Source organism: Equus quagga, chromosome 13, assembly GCF_021613505.1.
Source record: "Equus quagga isolate Etosha38 chromosome 13, UCLA_HA_Equagga_1.0, whole genome shotgun sequence".
Lineage (NCBI taxonomy): Eukaryota > Metazoa > Chordata > Mammalia > Perissodactyla > Equidae > Equus > Equus quagga.
This window is the reverse complement of record NC_060279.1, coordinates 15,111,141-15,135,933: the sequence shown is the minus strand read 5'-3', so window position 1 is coordinate 15,135,933 and position 24,793 is coordinate 15,111,141. Positions and strand designations below refer to the sequence as shown.

At 35.7% G+C, this 24,793-nt stretch overlaps 1 protein-coding gene across 1 annotated transcript in view; it reads left to right on the top strand.

The window, feature by feature from the left end:
• ACBD6 (acyl-CoA binding domain containing 6) overlaps positions 1-24,793 on the top strand; it is a 179,689-nt gene that overhangs the window by 48,781 nt on the left and 106,115 nt on the right. Inside the window, exons 4-5 of the mRNA XM_046684208.1 lie at positions 5,223-5,305; positions 21,113-21,218. Of these exons, the coding sequence (XP_046540164.1) occupies positions 5,223-5,305; positions 21,113-21,218 (189 nt within the window). The remainder of the gene's footprint in view (positions 1-5,222; positions 5,306-21,112; positions 21,219-24,793) is intronic.

Below are 24,793 nucleotides of genomic sequence, written 5' to 3'. Positions count from 1 at the left end.
AATATTCTGAGCATACTCTCACCACAGGGCCTTTGTACTGGCTGTTATCTATATCTGGAACAATCTCCCACAGATATCTGGAACACTCACTTCTTTACTTCCTTTAAGTCTTTATTCAAATAACCTTCTCAGTGTGGCCCTGCTTGACCATCTTATTTAAAATTATAACCCTCTTCCCCACATTAATTTTTTTCCATAGTACTGATCACTTTTTAATCTTAGAAAACTTGTTTTCTGTCTCCCTCAGACATGACATGATTTGGGTGTGTTAATTTTGTATCCTGCAGCTTTGCTGGATTTGTTTATTCTAACAGTTTTGCGTGTGTGTGTGTGTGTGTGTGTGTGTATCTTTAGGTTTTCTACATGTAAGATCATGTTGTCTATGCACAGAGATAATTTTACTTCTTCCTTTACAGTTTGGATATCTTTTATCTATTTATTTATTTTTTTGCCTAATTGCTTTGGCTAGGACTTCCAATACTGTGTTGAATAAAAGTGTTAAGAGTGGGCATCTTTGCATTGTTCCCAGATCTTAGAGGAAAAGCTTTCAGTTTTTCACCATCAAATATGACGTTAGCTGTGGGATTTTCACCTTGGGCATTTATTATGTTGAAGTAATTTCCTTCGGTTCCTAGTTTTTTGGGCGTTTTTATCATGAAAGAGTGTGGAATTTTGTCAGATATTTTTTCTGTATCAGTAGCGATGATCCTGCAGTTTTTTGTTCTTTATTTTGTCAGTGTGGTGTGTTGACACTGGTTTTCATCTGCTGAATCACGCCATCCTTATGTGTGCAGAATAAATCCCACTTGGTCATGGTGTAGAATCCTTGGAACGTGCTGTTGCGTCCAGTTTGCTAGTATTTAGTTGAGGATTTTTGTATCAGTACTCCTCAGATAGTGCTCTGTAGTTTTCTTCCAGTTTCTTTGTCTAGCTTTGGTATCAGAGTAATGCTGGCCTCATAAAATGAGGTTCAAGGCTCCCTCCTCTTAATGTTTTTGGAAGAGTTTGAGAAGGATTGGTGTTAAGTCTTCTTTAAATGTTTGGTAGAATTCTCCAGTGAAGTCATCTCGTCCTGGGCTTTTCTTTGTTGGAAGATTTTTGATTTCTGATTCAGTCTCCTTACTCGTTGAAAGTCTTTTCAGATTTTTTATTTATTCATAATTTAGTCATGGTAGGTTATATGTTTCTAGGAATTTATCTGCTTCTTCTAGGTTATCCAATTTGTTGGCATATAATTAATTGTTCGTAGTAGTCTCTTATAGTTTCTATTTCTGTGGCATTGGTCATAAAGTCTCCTCTTACATTTCTGATTTTAGTTGAGTTTACTCTCTTTTTTTCTTCATTAATCTAGAGTAGTTCATGGCTTTCTATTCCTGAATAATATTCTTCATATAGATGTATCACAGTTTGTTTATTCACGTATTGAAGGACATCTTGGTTGCCTCTAGGTTTTGTCAGTTATGAAAAAACTACTGTAAACATTCATGTTTTGTGGACATAAGCTTTCAACTCATTTGGGTAAATACATAGGAGCATGATTGCTGGGTTATATGGTAAGAGTGTATTTAGTTTTGTAAGAACTGCCAAACTGTCTTCCAAAGTGGCAGTTCCATCTTGCATTCCCTCCAGCAGTGAATGAGAGTTCCTGTTGCTCCACATTCTCACCAGCATTTGGTGTTGTCAGTGTTTTGGATTTTAGCCATTCTACGAGGTGTGAGGTGATATCTTGTTGTGGGTTTGATTTGCATTTCCCTGATGATTAGTCGTGGTGAGCACTTTTTCATGTATCTTTTGGCCACCTGTGTGTCTTCTTTGGGAAGTGTCTATTCAGATCCTCTGCCCATTTTTTAATTGGATTTTTTTTCTATTGAATTGTGTGAGTTCTTTATATATTTTGGATGTTAGTCTCTTATCAGATAAATAATTTGAAAATATTCTCTCTCATTAGGTAGGTTGCCTTTGCATTTTGTTGATGGTTTCCATTGCTGTGCAGAAGCCCACTTATTTATTTTTGCTTTTGTTGCCTTGGGTTTTGGTGTCAGATCCAAAAACTCATCACCAAGACCAATGTTTAAGGAACTTATGCCTGTGTTTTCTTTTAGGAGTTTTATGTTTTCAGGTCTTATGTTTAAGTCTTTAATTCATTTTGCGTTAATTTTGTTCTATGACGTAAAATAGTCATCCAGTTTTATTTTTTTCCATGTTGCTGTCTAGTTTTCCCAATACCATTTTTCTCAGAGACTGTCCTTTCCCCATTGTATGTTCTTGTCTCCTTTGTCATAAATTAATTGACCATATGTGTGGGTTTACTTCTGGGCTCTCTATTTTGTTCCATTGATCTATATGTCTATTTTTATGCCAATGTCATACAGTTTGGGTTATTATAACTTTGTAGTAAAGTTTGAAATCAGGAAGTGTGATGCTTCCAGCTTTGTGCTTTCTTAAGATTGCTTTGGTTACTCAATGTTTTTTGGTGGTTCCATACAAATTTTAGGATTATTTGTTCTATTTCTGTGAAAAATGCCATTGGAATTTTGATAGGGATTGCATAGAATCTGTAGATTGCTTTGGGTATGTGGGCATTTTAACAGTATTCTTCCAATCTATGAGGACAGCGTATTTTTCCGTTTGTGTCATCTTCAATTTCTTTCATCGGTGTCATAGTTTTCAGTGTACACGTCTTTCACCTTCTTGGTTAAATTTATTTCTAGGTGTTTTATTCTTTTTGATTCAATTGTAAATGGGACTGTTTTCTTAATTTCTCTTTCTAATGGTTTGTTATTAGTGTATAGAGATGCAACAGACTGTTGTATATTATTTTGTGTCCTGCAACTTTACTGAATTTGTTAATTAGTTCTAACAGTCTTTTGGTAGAGTCTTTAGGGTTTTCTATATTTGGTATCATATCATCTGCAAACAGTGACAGTTTTACTTCTTCCTTTCCAGTTTGGATCCCTTTTATTTCTTTTTCTTGCTTAATCGCTCTGGCCAGGACCTCCAATACTATGCTGAGTAAATGTGGCAAGAATGAGCATCCTTGTCTTGTTCCTGATCTTAGAGGTAAAGCTTTCAGCTTTTCACCATTGAGTGTGATGTTAGCTGTGGGCTTTTCACACGTGGCCTTTACTATGTTGAGGCATGTTCCTTCTGTATCCACTTTGTTGAGAGTTTATCATGAATGGATGTTGAATTTTGTCAAATGCTTTTTTCTCCATCTCTTGAGATGATCATATGATTTTTCTGTTTCATTTTGTTAGTGGGGTGTATCATATTGATTGATTTACAGATGTTGGACCATTCTTGCATCCCTGGAATAAATTCCACTTGATCATGCTATATGGTCCTTTTAATGTTTTATTGAATTTGGTTTGCTAATATTTTTGTTGAGGATTGTTGTTCTATGTTCATCAGAGATATTGGCCTGTAATTTTCTATTGTTTTGTTGTTGTTGAGTTTTAGGAGTCTTTTCAACTATGTTTTGCATACCAATCCTTTATTATATATGTACTTTGCAAAGATTTTCTCCCAGTTTTTGGTTTGTCATTTCATTCTCTTAACAGTATCTTTCACGGAGCAGACATTTTTAATTTTAATGAAGACTAGCATCAATTTTGCTTTGATGGATTGTGCTTTTGGTGTTGTATCTAAAAAGTCATTGCCAACCCCAAGGTTACCTGGATTTTCTCTGTGTTATCTTCTTGGAGTCAATTCTTTTTCAGGAAGCTGTGCTCAACACTCTGTACTTGATTTTGTCTCTTTCTTTTTCCTTTGGTATCTAGTTTTCTCATTTCCAGTTTTATTATTCATTTAGCAAGCATCTCTTGAGCATCAAGTGTGTTTCAACTTTATCACTCTAATGAAATATTTATTTAGAATATAATTGGATTAAATAAAAGAAGTTCTCCCTTGGATTGTGCTTTTTTGGTATAAAGACAAGCGTTCTCCATCTCCAAAATTCTTTGCTCTTGTTCTCTAAGAATGGTCCTCAGAGAATAGAGGCAGCTGGCGTTTACTTAGTGCTTCTTATTTGCCAGTGTGAGATTAGTGTACTTTATAAACTTTGTCATTTAATCATGACGGTAGTTGTTGTTTATGATATTGTATCTTAGTTTCTGTCATAAATTGATAACTGACTTGATTCATCTCAAAAATTTTCACCATTTCTTCAAAGTTAAGTTCTCCCGATGGTATTAGGAACTGATGAAATACGCTGCCTCCAGATCTTTTTCCTTAACCCAGCGTTTCACAGACTAAAAGGAAAAGCACAACAACAACAACAAATAAAATCCCTTCTTTCAAGTACAGAAAAAAACCCATGTGTATGGGGATTGCCTGTATTTTTTTTTTGAAGTGAAATTAGTCTTTTTGCAGTCAAATTAAGCAATAAAAATATTTAATCTTGATTCTAAGATAATATTTATGTTTAGAGTGAGAAGTTTGGTTTTTGCAAGGTGTCCTGGCCTAAAAACTGTCTGTATTGCAGGAGATGTGGGCTTTTGCAGAGGTTCCAGTTTGATCCTTTCAAGTGATAACAACATCAGAGTTCGCTGTTTTCACATTACGTGTTTTGGAAGACTCTTATTTCTAAATTTAATCTTAACCTTGTGCTTTTTTGAGAACAAGGAGGGCCAAGGCCTATTGAATACTTGATTTTGGAGGGTGTTTCCATACAGTTTGCTTCTTTTTTCTTTTATTTTAGATCTCAACTTCCTTTCCTTTCTCCTCTCCATCTTTTCTCCTTCCTTATTGTCACCTAAAAATAATTTCTTTATGGTTGAATTTGAAGTTTTATTATGGTTTAGTTTCTTTCTGATTTGGGAACTTTAATTTTATTAATCTAGGTATGATATTCCTGATCACACTCATGTCTGGTATTTATATTTCACATTTTATTTTCATTTTTCCGTATTGAACATCCGTATTTTCCACAATGAACATGGTTAACATCTTATAATCAGTAGGGAAATGGCTGTTAGCTGGCCCCAGAAGGCAGCGGTGGAGTGAGCTCAGCTTGCTCATGGGTACTCATTCCACTGCTGTGTTGACCTGAGAGTCCTCTTGCCTGTCTGATGCCGTCTTGAAATTGTTACTGGAGCCTTGGAGAAATGGTGGACGGTCAACTATTTATTATTCCTTAGCAAAGTAGTATTTTTTAACTGGTTTAAATACACACTGCTTTAATCCATATGCCTTTTTTCCACCCTTTCTTTTTTTCCCCACAGTCACCAGAGAAGAAAGGAAAAGCAGCAAATACTGGTTTTGGTGGGCCAGTTGTTAGTTCTCTGTATCACGAAGAAATCATCAGGTAATTTCTGTTCTGATCTTCGATAATAGGGATGTAAACATACATGTATATGTGTATATATATGTGTATGTGTGTATATTTTTTTAGTCCTGAAAACTTCCACTTGTGAAGAACTTTTACTTAAGATGGAGCTGATTGGGTAGTATCTCTAGTAGGATAATGAATGTCAGGAAAGAATTTTTTAGGTGTATAATCTTTAAAATCACTAAGTGTCTGGATCAGTGCCAGATAGTAACTTTCCCCCCACATAAGTAGTTGGTGGGGCAAGGTTTTGTGTCTCAGATAATCTAAAGCTGTGGATTTTTGTTGTTGTTGTTGTTAGTTTTCCTCAAAACAATATTATTTCTTTTGAAGACTTTTATTTTGGGCTCTATATCCAGAAGAATTAAAAGCAGAATGTCAAAGGCACATTTGCACACCCATGTGCATAGCAGCATTATTCATAGTAGCCAAGAGGTGGAAGTCACCCAGTATCCCTCAGCAGATGAATGGATAGACAAAATGTGGTGTGTACATATAACGGAATAGTATGCAGTCTTAAAAAGGAAGGAAATTCTGACACATGCTAGAACATGGATGAACCTTGAGGACATTGTGCTAGGTGAAATAAGCCAGTCACAAGATGATAAATACTCTCTGATTCTACTTAGATGAGGTATCAAGAGTAGTCAGACTCATAGAAATAGAAAGTAGAATGGTGGTTAGCAGGATCTGGAAGGAGTGGGAAATGGAGCGTTGTTATTTAACGGGTATAGAGTTTCAGTTTTGCAAGATGAAAAAGGTCTAGAGCTCTGTCGCACAACAATGGCGAATGTACTTCACACTACTGAACCTCACACTTGGAAGGGATGAAGATGGTAAATTTTATGTTATATGGGGTTTTTTAACCATGATTAAAAGTTTATTAAAGGTTATTTTGTATTGTTTAACAAAGGTCTTAAATTTTGTATGTTATGTATAAAATTTCTAGGGTCATCTTTTTCTTTCAGCACTGTGTTTGTGGACGTCAGGAAAAGGATTCTGTCTTGCTTTAAAGTCATGTACACATTTTCCTAAGATTGTTGCTTTACAAAAACAAGAAATAGGAATCTCTCTTGCTCTTATTCTTTTTGAGTTATCTAAACTTTACTTATTAACATGAAATAAATAGGCTCTAATTTTCAAGGGGAAAATTGGGTTCACCTAAATATATTGCGGGGGAAATATCTATTTTCATAGAGTGCAGAGGAAATTGTACCAAAAATGTATGCTCCACTCTTGCAGAAGAGTTTGCTGACATTATCTACCATATAAAGAAGTGGTGATAAGAGCTTACAGCATCGTTCTAGGAGGAAAGTTATTGATACCGCTATGAAGCAAAAACTAAACACTCATAGTTTCCAGTTAATGACCAGTCAGTTAATACTGAGGGTCCTGTCTTGAATCTATTTGCATAGCAAGCACACCATTTTTACTTAGATTAAATGTTTATTTGGGGTGGGATAGGGGAAGGCTGATGGAGATTTGAGGAGAAAAAAAGGTACCTTTTAGGGCTGCTACTGGCCTGGAGTACATTTGCCACCCTGATCACTTGTAGGGACCCTGAGAACTCTGAGGAGCCCACTCAATTTTGAGGAAGCATAGTTTAAAAAATATTTTGAATGTAACCCTCCTTCCCCTCAATCCTTATATATTAAGAGGTATTTTGGGGGTTCTTAATTGTATATTTTGTCTTTAGAGTCTTCTAAAAAATGGCATCTTAGAACCTTAACCCTCCTAATCAAAGTTTATTAAATGTTCAAATCAGGTCAGTAAACCTTTAGGGTAGTTTTTCTACATGATAGGAGGAGAGGTTAGTCATTCCTTCTGTTTTCCCGTGGTCCTTTGTTTACGCTTTTGTTATAGCATTTATCACGTCATACCATGTTGAATTATCATTGTAAAAAAACCAAAACGTTATTCTTTTCACTAAACTTTTAGTTTTTGGAGGCCAAACATCAGTTTTTTCCAGCTCTGTATTCTCAGTATCTGAAGAACTTCCCAGAGCTTAGTAGGTATCCAGTAAAAGTACCCAGAACTCGAGAAGTGTCCATGGCTGCTTCACTCCAGGAGCCGATAGTTAGTGAGTGTTGCTCACATGGAGTTAGATGGTGGCCCTATCACAGCAGAGAGCTGCTGGTTTGGTTTTCCTGTGATATTCCCATCCTCACCTCTTTTCCTAAACAATTAAAAAGTATGTATAGGCTACTTTCCTTTCCTAGTGAGATAAATAAATTCAGATAGTTCCTTGACTTTGCCTTTTTTTTTTTTTTAGGAAGATTAGCCCTGAGCTAACATCCACCACCAATCCTTTTTTTTTTTTTTTTTTCCTGAGGGAGATTGGCCCTGAGCTAACAGCTGTGCCCATCTTCCTCTATTTTATATGTGGGGTGCCTGCCACAGCATACCTTGATAAGCGTTACATAGGTCTGCACCTGGGATCCAAACCTGCAAACCCTCAGCCACCAAAGTGGAGCACGCCAACTTAACTGCTACACCACTGCGTTGGCCCCTTGACTTTGCTTTTTTAAAATCACTTTACTTAACTTTCTAACAATATCAATCACTTATCAGTACATAGTAATGTTCTTTATTTTGTGTGCTGATTTCTTTAAGGATACTCAGACTCTAGTATTTTTCAAAATGACATGCTGAATATAGTTTCTTTTGGAATGTCCAGTGACGTGACTGCTGGCAGTAGTTCTCAGAACAGAAAGCACATCATGTGTGCCCCAGCTGAAGCGAGAGTGGACAGCTGGGTAATTGGAGGTATTCCTAAGATAGGGTTGAACTGCATTGAAAGAGTTAACGTATCTGCTTATCCTCTACCCAACTCCTGAAGAAATGACTCTTGGATTTAAATCAATATTTAGAATTTTGATTGTGAGAAACAATAACAAAATAATATAGCTTATTTTCATAGAGATTTTAATTCAACTCAACACACATTTATTATGAATCTATCAGACAAGATATTGTGGATATTTGTGCTTCTCAACTTCTTTACTTTTGAAAATGGTCTGTTCTTAGTATTTTGGCATCCTTATGCAGGTTTAACGAGCATTATCAGTTAATCAAATGCAATGTGAACCTCTGCTGTGGGCACACTGGTTAGTCTTGGCCTGAGTTCATTAAGTCATCTAAGTATTAGTCTTCTTATGATATGATCTAAGTCTGTATTCTGGAACATATCGTTAAGTTATGGAACAGTAAGAAACAAGAATGTGAGAGAGCCACTGAAAGCCCTCTAACTATTATGAACAGTAATTTTGCTCCCACTACAGTAGATCAGAAATCACAGCAACTAGTCATTTTCTTATGTTAGAGAATTCGTATGTAATTGAACAGAATCCCAGTGTAAATAAAAATTATTCTGTGCTGAAACATTGGATTATTCCAGGAAAGGCCCAGATGGAGTCCCTGTGCTTTCTTAAGCATAAAAATGCAGTTTGCAACAGTGATAACAGGCCATTTGTTGAAATTTATACAATCAGATTTTGTGTGTACTTTGGTGTAATACAGTATCCAGTGTTTTATTTTTCCAAGAGAAAGTTGTGCCTTAATTGAGGTTAATTGCAGTTTCTTGGCGGAATTTTGTTCAGTTGAGGTGAAAGTGACAGTAGGTTTTGGAGTTTTAGAAACATCAAATGGTAAACCTGGATGAAAGGAGAAGTTTTCTTCTGTAGAACCATCGTTTTTAAAAAGAACATAAAAAATGTATTTTGAAGGTCTGTTTTGGATACTTTAATGTATAAACCTCTAATTTTTTTTTCACATTTTTAAAGATCAGGAAAATCAGTATCCAATAAACCCATAAGGTTTGGGCTCCGTTGTTGTGGCAGCTTTCCTGACTAATTTGCATTGTAGGCGATGAGTTAAGGGCCCATTTTAGTTTTATTGTAAATGTTCTTGAGCCAAGGGCCACTGGGGCCAGTTCTGAGCTTGCTCCCTGCCTGTTTTGGTCTGACCTTTGTTTCCACTCTGTCACAGAAAGTGACAATATAATGTCATAGGTACAGATCTCTGTTAATATTCCAGAGCCCTGACACCAATTTCTCATTCTGAAGCTAGTTAATTGTTCTGTAGTATAATGGAAGGGATACAGTGTGAGGCTAAATAAGTACAAAAAATTGTGAAGCTAAACTGCCGGAATTCGCATGCTGGTTTCACCACTTATTAGTTCTGTGACCTTGGACAAGTTACTTATCTGTAAAATGGGAGTAATTATAGTACCTTTCTCATATGGCACTTATGTGGCTCATATGAATACATACACACAGGCATTCTAGAACAGTGTCTGGCACAAAATAAGTTACTGTGTAACTGTTAGCTTTATTAGTGTTGTTACTTAGCATAGAGTCCCCACAGCAGAGACCAGGGCACGGGCTGATGTTAGGGGGCAAAATCACATGTCAGTGTGGTTATAGAATAAGGTACAGACTGTTTGCTTTCACAGAAGAAAATGGAAAACAGGGAAAGGAGAGTCAATGCTATTAGGTCTGTGTTTGGAACTATAGAAGCAAGAGAATAACAAATCTTGTAACTCATGGACAGTTACTCTAGGCTTGACATCAGTTGTGTTTCATTTATTCTGCTGATGGACAGAAAAAGCTTGGGTTAATAAGTATAAGGCTTTGCAAAGAGTCAAATGGTTCTGCACTCCATATACTGACTCACTTAACAAGAAATCGCTTTTGGTGACTTGTATACTGAGAAGGTTTTATCTAGAGATTGGCTCATAAATTGAGAAATTAGGGCAAAAATTAAAAATATAATAAATGAAGCATGTATGGTATCCATCCCACACTGCAATAAGATTTGATCGTCCCTGTTATATTTTATAGTTTGATGCTATGTAATCTATCAGAATTTTATTAATCCCACTTACACAGGCAGCCATCTGGACCTTCTCTAAGCAAGACCAGACCAGGATACAACTAAAATGATTGATGGGCTCTAGAATTGATTAGTTGTTCTGTGAGACAAATGAACTGTTTTGGCAGAAAATACCAGAGGTCACTGCTGTGGTCAGACACAAAAGCCTGTAGAATTTTAAAGAGATGCTTTCATCATTGACTTATAAAGTTAAAATTTTTAGACAATAATGGACTTGGAAAATGTTTTAGAAATATTTTTTCATTGGCTGCTCTCTAGTCCTGATTATAAAATGGAAGAATGTAAGTGATTATTTTATGCTTTAATTTTGTGTTTTTGGTAAAAAGATGAACTGGAATAAAAGCATAAAAGCCTGTCACTTGCACATAAATTGTACTCTGAGATTTTCCTGAAAAGTACGACTGGAGAAAAAGCTACAACATATATTGTTTTATTGTAAGAGATTTATAAAATCCCATGATATTAAATTCCATTTATTTATTTACTCCAAGCTTTACATTGTTAGATAGCAACTGTTTTCAACAAATCTGTTTAAGACTCTGAAACTTTAGGAGTATGTGTTATACATATTTTTTATTTTAAAAATTGAGTATTTGGATTCTTATACTTTCAGTAGGCTAAGTCATTCTGGGACACTACTGTCCTGTTGACACCACTGCCCTTAGCACCAAAAGGTTATCCTGCTTCCCTCCATCTGTTTGGCTGGTGGTAGTGTGAAATCCTTCCCTAGTTCACTAGATTGCTTATGATCAACATTGTGTTAACACTTTGGTGATAGGTGATAAATTGGATGACATATGTCCTGTTACATTCTGGTTATTCTTTGAGGACTACACAAGTGTGTCTAGGCAAGTGGGCAGCTCCCCCTTGAGAATCTGACTGCTCAGAATGAACTTGAGTTATGGATTTATTCAGCCTGTAAAACCTCAGCTGGCATAAATAATTGAGAAAGCAAAGGTTTGTCTGTGTTTCATACCTCAGGGAATCATGGCTCCCTTCCTCCTCTCTACCTCCCTTTCTTATGAAAATGATCCCAGTTGCACTCCTAGATAATAACACACCAAGCAATTAAAAGCCATGGGTGGCTGGAGAGAGGAGAAAAGGTTTAGTTAATGAGCTTTTCCTCTTCCAGTGCCCAGGAGAGCCTCAGGAATGACAAGGCGATTAAAGCAAAGAGATAATTATAGATTATGTGAAAATGGGTCCCTTGGGACAAGCAGGTCTTGACATAAACAGTAACGGTTGTAAGAGTCTCCTGGCTCTCATATCCACCCTTTTCTTACATGCTTTATTTAGCTCCTGTGTGCTCCGTGTCATGATGCCAACCAAGCATACAGGCAGAGCCACCTGTTTGCAGATCAGCAGCCCTTTCTGACCAAGAGGTCGTTTGTCAACCAAAACCATCTTCTTCTCTTCCTCTCTCCTTTTCTTCCCCCTCTTCCTTTCCCCCACTTTGTTCTCTCTTTTGTGTCTACCCTCTCTCTAGTCTTTTCCTTCTCTCATTCTTATATCCTTATCTGTTTGTAGTACCTGTGAAATGCTAGGCGGTGTTACAAAGTTGAGCATGTGTATGTGTGCGTGCACGTGTTAAGATGTATGTAGATATGGGTGTATTATATCCATTAAAGGTGGTATATGTATTAAAAATAATATAAATAAGTATTTTCCTCTTTTAAAATGCTTTATAGATATATTTAAAGAAAGATATTTTTAAAATGTTAGCATAGATGTTAGCATTATGTAATTCTCATTTACTTTTTATCAGCTATTCTCTCAGCACTGAACACAAGCAATTTTGGTTCATTTCATTGATTTTCAGTTTATGAGGACTTTGCTGATTGCATTGTACATATTAATAAATGGTGTTTATTGAAGTTTGAATTCTGTGTGAGAAAGGCATTATTACATTAATTACATGGTTTTATTTTTAAAATTTTACCCGATATAAAATTTTATATATATGTTAGGTAAGTATTTCTAACAGTATTTTGTGTAAAGTATGTTTTTCGTAGGTCTATATGTCGTATTGGTCTTCCCTCTCTCTCATCCCCTAACATAGCAGAAATCCTGGTTCTTCATGTTCCAGAGTAATCCAAATTCATCTCCTTTTCGTTAGCGCCACGCTCATGTTTCTTACATTACCGTCGCCCATCTAAACAATCATTATCTCTTGGCTGGGACACTACAGACTGGTTTAAGAACTGCGTTCCTCACTTCCTTTGCTGTCTCTTTCCCAGATTTATAACTCACATCTCATCATATCACTCTTCTCCTTAAAGCCCTTTAATGATTTCCCATAGCACTTAGGATAAAATTTAAAAATCCTTAACACGCCTTACAGATCCCCTCACTTCACCATCTCATCTAATGCCAATTTCCTTGCCTGCCTTTTCACTCTGTTCTAACCACATTGGCTTATTTTTATTTCCTTGGAGGTTTAATTAATGTTTGTTAGACGAATTGGTTGATAGTGTTATATAAAGGTATGAGAAATGACTCCAGCTTACAACATATGCTAAAATGGTCAGGTAGTAATAATGTCAGCTAACATTTATTGGCCTCTTTATTATATGCTAGTAACCATACACCATGTGTTATATATGTTATTTCACTTCCTCTTCAGAATGATCCTGTGAGATATATGTGTTATTAACATCCCTATTTTACAGATGAGAAAACTGAGAGTCAGAGAGGTTAGGTTACTTGCCCAAGGTCAGATGGTTAGTAACTCTGCTTTAATTACTGTACTGTACTGCTCCTGAGATGTTTGAGGAATCACTGTAATCTCCAATTAATGAAATTGAATTTGATAGTAGTTATATTAACATAGTGAGTATCTTCAGTTTAAATTTTTTAATTAAATCTCATTTCCATTTAGTGTTTTTTTAAAATGTGCTTCACTGGTAAAATTAGAGACTAGTCTTCCATTTGTCGATATACTGATGATGATGTTTCCTTTGGATTAATTGTTTTTATTGATTTTGGACTTACCTTAATGGTTGAGAATGTAACTCAGCTCTGTGGAGCCTGTTAGCCGAGGGATTCTATAGATTTGTCTGATGTGGCCACCGGTTTTCCAGGGATTGATCAGAATTGAACTGTTTTTTCTTATAGGCATTTAAAGTGTCAGAAATTTTCAGTCAACTCTTTTAGAGTTTAGCAGGTCTTAAGAGGTAAAAATGCATTTTTAGTAACTGGTATCTTTATAAATCATGGCTAAATAACTTTTCTTTTATAACAAGTTATCTACAAGAAATACCTGGGACATTGATCTTCCTTTGTCATTGCTTACTTGAAAAAAATGTGAGAAAAATATGTTAAAATGTAAGTGGTTTCATTTGAAGGGACCCATATCAACATAAAAAAGATAATACATAAAACTTTTTTTTGAGGCTTTTAAGAATTTTCTGGTCTAGAAGTAAATGTACTGTATAGAGAACTCAGTCTAAAAATTTTACTATTTGGGGCAAGAAGATGTTGCCATTACCACATAATAGGAAGTGGGAAAAGGAACTGCTTATTTCCTGTAACTGAAACCACCGCAGCTATAGTAGCGCTCTGAGCGGGAGGACTGCCATGCGCTGTGTGTGAATTCTTTCATGCATCGCCTTGTCCACTTGGCACTGTGTATTTTGAACCTACATTGCTACTTTGTCAACTCTAAAACAGCATTAGTTTTAGAACACCATTATTTAAATACTGTTAAGAAAAAAAACACGCCGCTAATTAACTGTGAGATACTACAGATTATGATTCATCAGAGGTGTCAGAATAGGAAAAAATTTGTGTTTTAGGATCAATGATATATGGCAAGTTAGTAAACAATTTTGAAATGTCTGTTTGTCACCTAGGATTTCAAGAATTATTTTAAGAACAACACAACAATCAACAAAAAAGCACTTTCTGAAGTGCTTTGATCTGAAGCTGGGCTTCTTGAGCATGGCTCCTGCCCAAGCAGAGTTTTGCCTCCTTCAGGGTGTAGGACCAAGGTGCTTCAGAAAGGAGGTGCTGTCCGTAAGATTTTACCTGAGGATCGTAGTGTCGACTCATTTATGGTCTGTGGTAAGATTGAGATTCGAAAACTGTTTCTACTAGGTGACATTAACATCTAAAATTCAAATTAGATATTAAAAGTGGGTTTTTTGTTTTTTGGGGTTTTTTTTTGAGAAAGGCTGGCCCTGAGCTAACATCTGTTGCCAGTCCTCCTCTTTTTGCTTAAGGAAGATTGTTGCTGAGCTAACATCTGTCCCAGTCTTTCTCTGTTGTATGTGGGATGCCGCCACAGCATGGCTTGGCGAGCAGTGCCAGGTCTGCACCCAGAATCTGAATCTTCAAACCCCAGGCTGCTGAAGCGGAGCACTTGAAGTTAACCACTATGCCACCAGGCCAGCCCCAACGTGAGGATTTTTAATGTTCTAAATATGACAGCTATGACTACTATTTAATCCTTGCTTTAGGAGTGGACTACCTATTTTGCTGCTGCCAGATAAGGCTTACACCTGCTTCATTAACATCCCCTGTGTAAGAAAAGATTCATTCTTTCAGGGAGAGAAGAAGCTGTAAGTAAAATTAAAATATACCTGTATAATATTTTTATATTTGTGAATTAAAACGTACTTTTTTTTTAAATACAGAGAGTATCTTAATTTCTATGTAGACATTTTATCTCAACTTCTAAAATATTGATGGTTTAATCATATTAAAAATTATACAGGGGCCAGCCTGGTGGCGCAGCGGTGAAGTTCATACGTTCCACTTCTCAGCGGCCCGGGGTTCGCCGGTTCAGATCCCGGGTGTGGACAGGGCACCACTTGGCACTCCATGCTGTGGTAGGCGTCCCACATATAAAGTAGAGGAAGATGGGCACAATGTTAGCTCAGGGCCAGGCTTGCTCAGCAAAAAGAGGAAGGTTGGCAGCAGTTAGCTCAGGGCTAATCTTCTTCCAAAAAAAAAGTTATACAAAGATTATATATAGAAATAATATAAAATAAAGATTTTTTAATATGTCTCTATGTAAAGATTATGTAAAAAAGAATCAGCATTAGACTCTGGGCTTTGTATTTGGCATACATTGCAGAATGTTGGAAATCATAGTCAAGTGAGAGTGAGATGACATCATTTCTTAACATTATATTTGGACAGATAGCAACCTTTACCTTCCAGACTGACAACATCTGTCCATATATCTAACAAATAAATTAGGAACTTTAATTCATACGAAGAAATAATATTCACCAGCAGTACTACTGAATTTTCTAAGGAGCGTGCAGGCTTTCATCCTGGAAAGACTGGCTCCTAAGGAGCTTCACAGAATGACGTCTTTGGTGAATTTACCATAGATCAAGGTCATTCTTCAGCCTCAAAGATTTAGACAAAGGCACATAGATGAGCAGACCCTCAGAGACAGAGCAGCAATAATAAAATTTACCTGGCACTGAGGCGTGAGCTAGCAAGTTTGTTTATTTACCGAGGGGGCTCTATCTTTGCAGTGATCCAAGTGCTTAAGTACCCTGGGACCCTTGGTCCGAGCGTGGAGGAACCCAGAAGGACAAATTAATGGATGACCATTTGTGCACATGTAAATAAAGCAAGAGAAGGAGAATTGTTTTGAGAGTTGCTTTACCCAAGGTCCTAATGAACCTTGAACAAACTGTCTCCCAGCAGAGAAATACCTCAGAAGGCTTTTTTGCCTCAGACTGTTTCTTTTGGTCGGTGTTCAAAGTTGGCTTCGCTGACTCTTCCATCCCCTCGTGCTTTGTTGATAACCATACCTCTTGCTACTGATACTTGTCTCTGTTTTGTTTTTGTTTTTTCGGATGTGTTAGGTTGGTGTCTGAGTCAAGTAGCTCTTCCAGTCTATCTAGGAGACATTCTTTTTTTCTCTCATTAGTAGCTTATTCAGTTTGTTTAGCTTTAAAAGGGCAGTTTTGTTTCCCTTTACTCCAGGTTTGGAAGGTGGATAACTATTTTGTTCCCCAAATAACCTGTGACTTACGTTATATGCGGTGTGCCAAGGCGCTGTGGTCTGTGTTCGGCTTACCCCTTGTCTCCCAACACCCTGCCATAACCTATTGCTCGTAGTTCCCCTGAACACCTTTTTGTTAATGCTTTTCCTTTTCTTTCTGTTCTTCAGAGTCCTTCAGTTGCCTCACTGGGCAGTCAGTTTATCCTTCAAGGCTAGGTTGTAATGTTAACTCTTCTGGAATGCCTTCTCTGATCATCCTCAGCTGAGTAGTCCACTCCTTGCTCTGGGTCTCTGCTTTAATACTGGGTTATAACAGTGATAGTCAGAAAAACACTTTTTGCTGTTGTAGTCCCTAAGAGAATTTTGGAAGACTATGTTCCCTTTTACATTTTTAAGATGGCATCTAAAATTTTTATTTAAAAGTTTAAATCACAGCAAAGGGTGTAATTTCTGGCATTTTGTAAGTATTGAAATTTTAAAATAAACAGATCACTTTTTTAGATGTATCCACTGGAATACATGAAGATGTTATCATTGAGGGAAACTGAGCAAATGTTTCACAAGAACTCTCTGTATTATTTCTTGCTACTGCATGTGAATCTTCAATTGTCTTGGAATAAAAAGTTTAATTGAAATAAATAAAATTCTGATCTTGATTGAAAAATATATGAACAAAATCTTTAACAGAAATTTTGTATCATTCCTTTTTCTCCTTTTATTCTATTTCTCCCACATTTTATCTTAAGTAATATGTTTGTGTGTAGTCTTTTCACACTATCATACTTCTCTGTAACAAAACTATGTATATAAGTTGGAATTTTAAAAATTTTAATTTTTGTTGACCCAGAAGCTTTAAGCATTAAATTTTTTCTCATTTGAGTTGTCATTGTAATTATTATTTCTATACAGTTGATCAACATACATTATAAATTTTGTTAAATAATTATTAAACATAAGTAAAATTTTATTGGAAATGTGCCTTAATGAGATGGATAAGGCTTTTAAAAATAATTATTTTTTGTTAGAATGAGAGTTCAGTATCAAGTTTGTTTTTTGTTTTGTTTATTTCACGTTTTTTGTCATCTGACCTATGTTATGAGAGACTTCCCAACGCCAATTTTTCACCAAAATTCTCCCTTTATTTGGTACCATGGAATATTTTATATCTTGGGGCAGTGCAACCTGGGGTTAATTTTTTCCCCAAACTTTTCCTAGGATGTTAGTTAAACAGTACTTTTAAGCAAAAGAGTAACAGGTTTAATTAATAATCATTCACTAAATGTTAGTGAAGTCTTGTGGTTATACTTCCAGGAAATAGACCACAGTAGGGGGAGTGCTGTGTGCCTTGCTTTTGTAAAGGAGGAGAGTGGTTGTGCAGAGGGGATGTTGAAAAGGAGAATGGGGGTGAAATATTTACCACAGGAGTGTTTTCAGGTAGATCAGTTTGAGAAAGAATGCATTTATTTAGAAGTTGAGCTGAAATTGATTCTCTTAAAATTTTCCGTACCTGCATACCCCTTTACAGGTCTTTGTGTGCCCCCAGAGCCCCAAGTATACATTCCTTAGTGTGAGGAATTAGTGGCATTTGTTTATATTTGTGTAGGTATTGTCTTACTCTTTGTGTTTTCATTCATTCAATAAATAATGTTTTATTGACTTTTTACTGGAATACTGTTTTTGTATCTGATTGCCAGTTGCTTGATAAATATATGAATTGAAATGTTTATTGAATGTACCTATTAAATAGTTAGATTTCTGAGCTACTCCCATAAATGTGTTTTTTAATTCTATGAGGTAGATGAAATAGTAGTTAAATGGACTTTAGGTGGCTTGCCATGAAACCTAACTATTTGACATATTCTTTTGATAGGAAAATGCAATCTTTGTAGAAAGTGGTGCATTTTTAGGAGTAGGCAAGGATCTACTCTTCCTGTAGAAGGGCAAACATACTTAATCGCCATCACTCTTTTCTGTAGGAATGTGTCCTTATATTTCAAAAAAATTTCAAAGAAAGCCAGTGATTTTTTCCTTCAGATACATAAATGTATTTTCTGTCCATTTCAGAAAATTTGGAGTAATCTAAAGAGAGACTTTCTGTCTTGTGCTAAGGGGAATGTGGGACATCCTTGAGCGTAGCACCACAAACATAGCTATACTCGTCCCTAGAGAATGGATATGGTAATTGTATCACTCACTTTCAGCAAAGAGAGGGAGAAAGATAATTGGGCAAGAATCATAAGAAAGGAAGATAAAGTAAGAAGATGTAGAAAGGCACTAACATTTCTTAAGGCTCTACCATATTTGGTAATGGTTGAATTAATTTGCACGTTTCGTTTAAGTTAAGTATGGATATGGAGGGAGATATTGCCTCTGGAAGGCTGTACGAACAGGGCAACGCAAGGGGAGAAGAGAGTTTGATTTGTATGTTGGACGTCTAATCTTGTTAGGGGACAAGAAAGGAGATGTGGGAAAATGTTGCTCCAGATGTTTCTCCATTTTGGCCACTAGGTGGTGACATTGTATAAAGACAGCTTGGTTGCTGGCAAGTAAGATAGTCAAAACTTGGAGTCGGGGTAGATAACTATATTTAACAACTAAATGCAGGAGTATCACTTAGTTTTTTTTTATATTAGTCACTCAGTTTTGTAGCACACTTGTGGTGACCTTATTGAATTTATTTTTGGTATTTAATTTACATTGTGTACTCTACCTTGAAATATTTAATAAATACCTCTATGTGCCTGACATATTTAGTGATGATAAATAAACTACAGATGATAAACAGGTTTTCAGATGAAAAAATGCCCCCTGCCCTCAAAAAAATTCACATGCCAAAATAAAATAATTGATACAAATGTGTATAAGAAACATTGAAAATATATTAAGCAAAATTAAAAATTTAAATGTTTTAACTGTGTTTACTCTTTTACAGCTTATGGTGTAGGTATGCACACACATTTGGGATTCAGGAAGAGGAACCACTCAGAAGGTCCTCTCACCTATGAAAAAACCCTTACATATTACTGGGTGTGGATAACTCACATCCCAAGAGTCCTCCTTACATGCCTTTCTGTGCTCCACCACCTACTCCCCGTTATTTTCAAATTCAGAACAATTGGTGAATAGTATATTTTTTCGTTATGATTTAAAATGACACAGTCCTTTCTCTTACACTTGAAGTTGCTGCTGCTTGAATTAGAAGGGTCTCTGCTATTGGGTTGGAGGAAAATGGATCCCTGTTATTCCCAAGTGGGAATTCTGAGTGCACTTTTTCATGGATAGTGTGTTTTTTATGATAGTTAAATACAGCTAAAGTGGTATTATATGCAGCTTTAATTTCAAAAATTAGACTTCTCCTTTCTGGGGTTTTGGCCTCAGACTATTCCGTTTTCTTTCAAAATAAGTAATCTGGGAAAGCATTTTCTCTTTTGCAAAATGGACATTTTCAAGAGACCATATATTCCTTTTAAACATGATTTCTTCTTGGAAGCCTACCTCATTTCCTCCAGCTTGAAGCAGGCTGTTTCTCCTTTGTACTCTTACAGGCCTTTTTAAAGATCCAGTTTTGCCTGATGTTAATGGTGGATAGATTTTATCATCTCAACTATACTGTACATGTATTGAATGCAACGTTTCTTGCTTATTCTTATCTGTTGTCAATAGAATCTTGCTGAGTGCCTTGCATAGTAGGTGCTCAGTTAAATACATGAGCTGCATAGAGAAAGCTTAGGTGGTTAATGCCAACATAGTGTGTTTTAAGTTAATTACCTCTCACTGGAATTAACTCCTTGGGCCAGGTGCGTTAATTTCTGGTGAAGGGAAGCTATGGCCTTGTACACGTTATAAAACACACTAGTTATAATTTTTGGAACTCGGGTTGCATTCTTTTATGCCTGTCCAGAAAATGCTTGTTCACATATAGAATGGTTTCATTGTTAATATTCCAAATTACTGATCCTTTTGGGAGTCTCCATCCTTTTGAGAATATCATTGAAGCTCCCCCCCCAACACACACACATACAACACACTCAAAACTGCATGTGCGTTTACACAGATACTTCTCTATACCATTTTAGAGAACTCATAGACCTTATATTAAGAACTTCTGTGTTAGCTTCTGGTATATATGACAGCTGATTAGTCAAGATGTAGCTTGATATGATAGAAAAATGTACTGTATACAAAACCAGTTGATCTGAGTGCATCCTAGCTCTTGTTCTACCTTTGATAAATGCAATGCCGTTTTGCAGGTCATATAATCTCTCCTTACCTGTTTCTTTGTCTGAAGCGAAGTTGTTGGATAAGAGTAAATGAATTAGTACCTTGATACACTTAGAATAGTGCTGGGTACATAGTATGCTTCCCAGTTTTTGTTCCCAGTCTTTGTTTCTGTTAGCTCATGAAGGATTTCTGAATTTTGTGATGCTATAATTATCTTACCCTTAAGAAAATTACTTTAGTATATCTATTTTACACTTGGGTAGCAAGCAGCTTATCATTCTGTTATCCTGTGAGACAAGTAGTAAGCTGTGTCCTCATCTTTTGATACCTCTGCGCAGACAATAGTAAGTGACCTTTTTACTGCAGTGCTACAATTGAAAATTGTGAGTCAGAGGAAATGTGTGCTGCCGGTGTGTAAAGGTAACTGGGGAGAGAAAGCACTGAGAAAATCTATTCAAGATGGTATATTAGTGACTAATGTAGCTCGTTAAAGCAGATGAAGCTCTTCCCTACCATTGTTACTAAGAGCTTTAGTCTTTTCAGAGGTTGCATGTGTTATCTTATCGAAAATCCATTATTTTTCATGTAAAAGTCTTCATAAAAACAGATTCCATTAATGTTTGTAAGCAGCAAACAGGTTGTATTAAAAATATGTAACTTTTATATATTACCTGGTAAGACACTTTTTCTGTTTTTACTCTAATTAGGGAAGAAGACAAAAACATATTTGATTACTGCAGGGAAAACAACATTGACCATATAACCAAAGTCATCAAATCGAAAAATGTGGATGTGAATATGAAAGATGAAGAGGTATGAAAAACACACCCTGTTCATTGTTTTCCTGTGGTTTCTTGTTCTGCCCCAATACTTTTTGCTTTTCTTTTTCTTTTAAACGGTACTGCCTATTTATTTATTTATTTTCAGTGAGTAAGATTGACCCTGAGCTAACGTCTGTGGCAGTCTTCCTCTATTTTGTGTGTGGACCCACCACAGCGTGGCTTGATGAGTGATGTATAGGTCTGCGCCCAGGATCCAAACCTGTGAACCCCAGGCTGCCGAAGCAGAGTATGCCAACTTAACCTCTACATGGCAGGCCTATGAACTATAACTCAAAGTACAATATGGTTAAGAGTATATCAGAATAAACCCAGTTAAGATACTTTGTGTCTGCATTCCTCATATTTCAGTCCCTGTTGTAGAAGTTACTAGCTGAAACTTGCAGCACATAACTCTATTTGTTCATATTAAAGGGAGGACTATTAACATAATAAGCGAAATCTATAGGTAATATAAAAATATTTATAAATAGCTTTAGTGTCTTCTATCATTATACCTTAGATAGGTGTTTTGTCCTTTGCTCAGTAAATATTTTTCTGGAAAACTGTGTCAGAATTTTGGTAAATCCAGTAATTTAAATGTGGGCCCACTGTGTAAAGGGATCTTATACTAAATTATTTTGTAAAATATATTACTACTTAATTTGTTTGTTTTGTGAGTAAAATCATTCACATACCGAGTTTAAACTGTCCCTGAATTATCATTGTTAAAAAAGGAGCAACATTTACTAGTTTACTTTTAATCATTTTTCTCATTCTTTGATAATGCAGTAAAAGATGATTGAGATGACCAAAAGGTGGCACCTGTTAAGAAGAGGACATGCAGTGATCGTAGATAATGTGTAGAGCAGATAAATAATCAACTTATGTATTAATTGAGAGCTCTCTATACAGGTTAGCCCTTAATATTATCTTATCTCGCTTTTAGGCAGCATCTTTCCTGTAATTTTTTGTCAGTGACATCTGGAACTGAAAATATAAGACTATAATTCTACAGTAAGGGGGGACCAGTAATGCTGTTTGTTCTCCCCTAAGTATTAAAAGAGACAGAGCCAGGAAAGATGTAGCTAGAGAAAAGTAGAAGCCAGATGGTGAAATAATAAAACCAGGTCTTCTGATTCCAACTAGGGTTCTTTTTTTTTCGACTTTCAGGATCAGAAATTTTTAGTAAATCAGGCATGATCTTCCCTTGATTGTATCGTTGTTTTTTATTTTTGTGCTTGTGAGTTAAGATTTTTGTAAAATTAATACATGTTGATAGTTCCAAGAAAATCAAATAGTACTGTTAGTCATATAACAAAAAAGTACTCCCTCCCTGTGTCCTTCTCACATTTGATTCTAGCTCCCTTGAGGCAAAACCTTCAGTCCTTTTAGTTGTTTCTTTTGCAATTTATTGACGTATTTCTAAATAATACACTTGTATCTCTTGATTTTTCCAACTTTAGGCATTATTTTCTTCTGTTATATTAGGATTTGGCTGTTTTACTCATCTTCCCCTCAAACTCACTCCCCACCCTCCTAACATAGTTATATCACAACTTTTAGTTTCAGATTTCTGATTGAATCTCTATTGAATCAATGTGTATTATATAATTAATTATAATAAAAATGTAATATAGTTAATTATAATATGATTATAATATAATTACATTTTTGTGACTATGTAAATATCGTTCATTGCTAAGCTATGGGTTGTACAGTGTGTATTAGTGAGCTTTTGCTGTAGCAAAAAACAACTCAAAATTTCAGTGGCTAAAAACATTTATAGTCATGTGTCACTTGATGATGGAGATATGTTCTGAGAAATGCATCATTAGGCAATTTCGTCCTTGCGCGAACATCAGAGTATACTGAAGGGGAACAAAATTTGTTATCCCAAAATGTGTTTCTTTAACATGAGGATTATTTCAGGCTGCTATAAACATCCATGTGCAGGTTTTTTTGTGGACGTAGGTTTTCAGCTCCTTTGGGTAAAATCCGAGTGTGATTGCAAGATCATATGTTTGTATGTAAGAGTATGTTTAATTTTGTAAGAAACCACCAAACTGTTTTCTAAAATGCCTGTACCATTTTGCATTCCCACCAGCAATGAACGATGCTCTATTGTTAGCTGCATACATGTTAAGAAATGTTATGTCTTCTTGGAGAACTGACACCTTTATCATTATGTAATGCCCTTCTTTATCTCTAATAACTTTCCTTACTTTGAAGTTTGTTCTGACTGAAATTAATAAGATTACTCCTGCTTTCTTTTATTTGTATTAGTTGGTATATTTTCCTCCATCCACTTACTTTTAATCTATACGTGTCTTAATATTTAAAGTGGGTTTCCTGTAGCCTACATATGGTTGGGTTGTGTTTTTGATCCATTCTGGCAATCTTTTAATTGATACCTATGGACCATTGACATTCAAAGGGAATACTGATATAGTTCAATTAATATCCAGCATATTTCTTACCATTTTCTGTCTGTTGTCCTTGTTCTTTGATCCTGTTTTTTCTTGACTGTTTTTCTGCCTTTTGTGATTTTAACTGAGCATTTTATAGGATTCTGTTTTCTCTCATTTCTTAGCCTTTTTTTTAACCTTTTTTAGTGTTTGCCCTAGAGTTTGCAATATACGTTTATGACTAATCCAAGTCCACTTTCAAATAACATGATACCATTTCACAAGTAGTGTTCCTTAATGATAACAAAATAATTCTACTTCCTCCCTCCTGTCCATTGTATCATTTCTGTCACTCTTTTCACTTCTATATAAGCATATATAAAGTGTATGTATACATATCTATATATACATAAGATAGATACATAAGCATATAATCAAATGTTGCTGTTATTTTGAACAAACTGTTACCTGTAGATCAGTGAAAAATAAGAAAATTTAAAGTTTTTATTTTACTTTCACTTATTTCTTCTTCAGTACTCTTCCTTTCTTTATGTAGATCCAACTTCCTGACCTATATTATTTTCCTTCTCTCTAGAGGACTTTTAACATTTCTTGCAAAGTGGGTCTACCAGCAACAAATTTCCTCAATTTTTGTTTGTCTGAGAAAGTCTTTATTTCTTCACCTTTGAAGGATAATTTCTCAGGATACAGAAGTCTGTGTTGGTGGGGTTTTTTTCCTCAACACCTTAAATATTTCACTCCACTCTCTTCTTGGTTGCATGATTTCTGAGGAGAAATCTGATATAATTCTTATGTTTGTTAGTCTATAAGTAAGATTTTTTTTCCTCTGGCTTCTTTCAGGAATTTTCCTTATTTTTGATTTTCTGTAATTTGAAAATGATATGCCTAGGTGTAGTTTTTTTGGCATTTATCTTGCTTGGTGTTCTCTGAGCTTCCTGGTCTGTGGCTTGGTGTCTAGCATGAATTTGGGGAAATTTAGTCATCGTTTCAGGTGTTTCTTCTATTCCTTTCTCCTTTCTTTTCCTTCTGGTATTCCCATTCTGTGTATATTATGCCTTTTGTAATTGTCCCACACTTCTTAGAGATACTGTTCTATTTTTCTCAGTCTCTGTTCTCTTTGCTTTTCAGTTTTCGACGATTC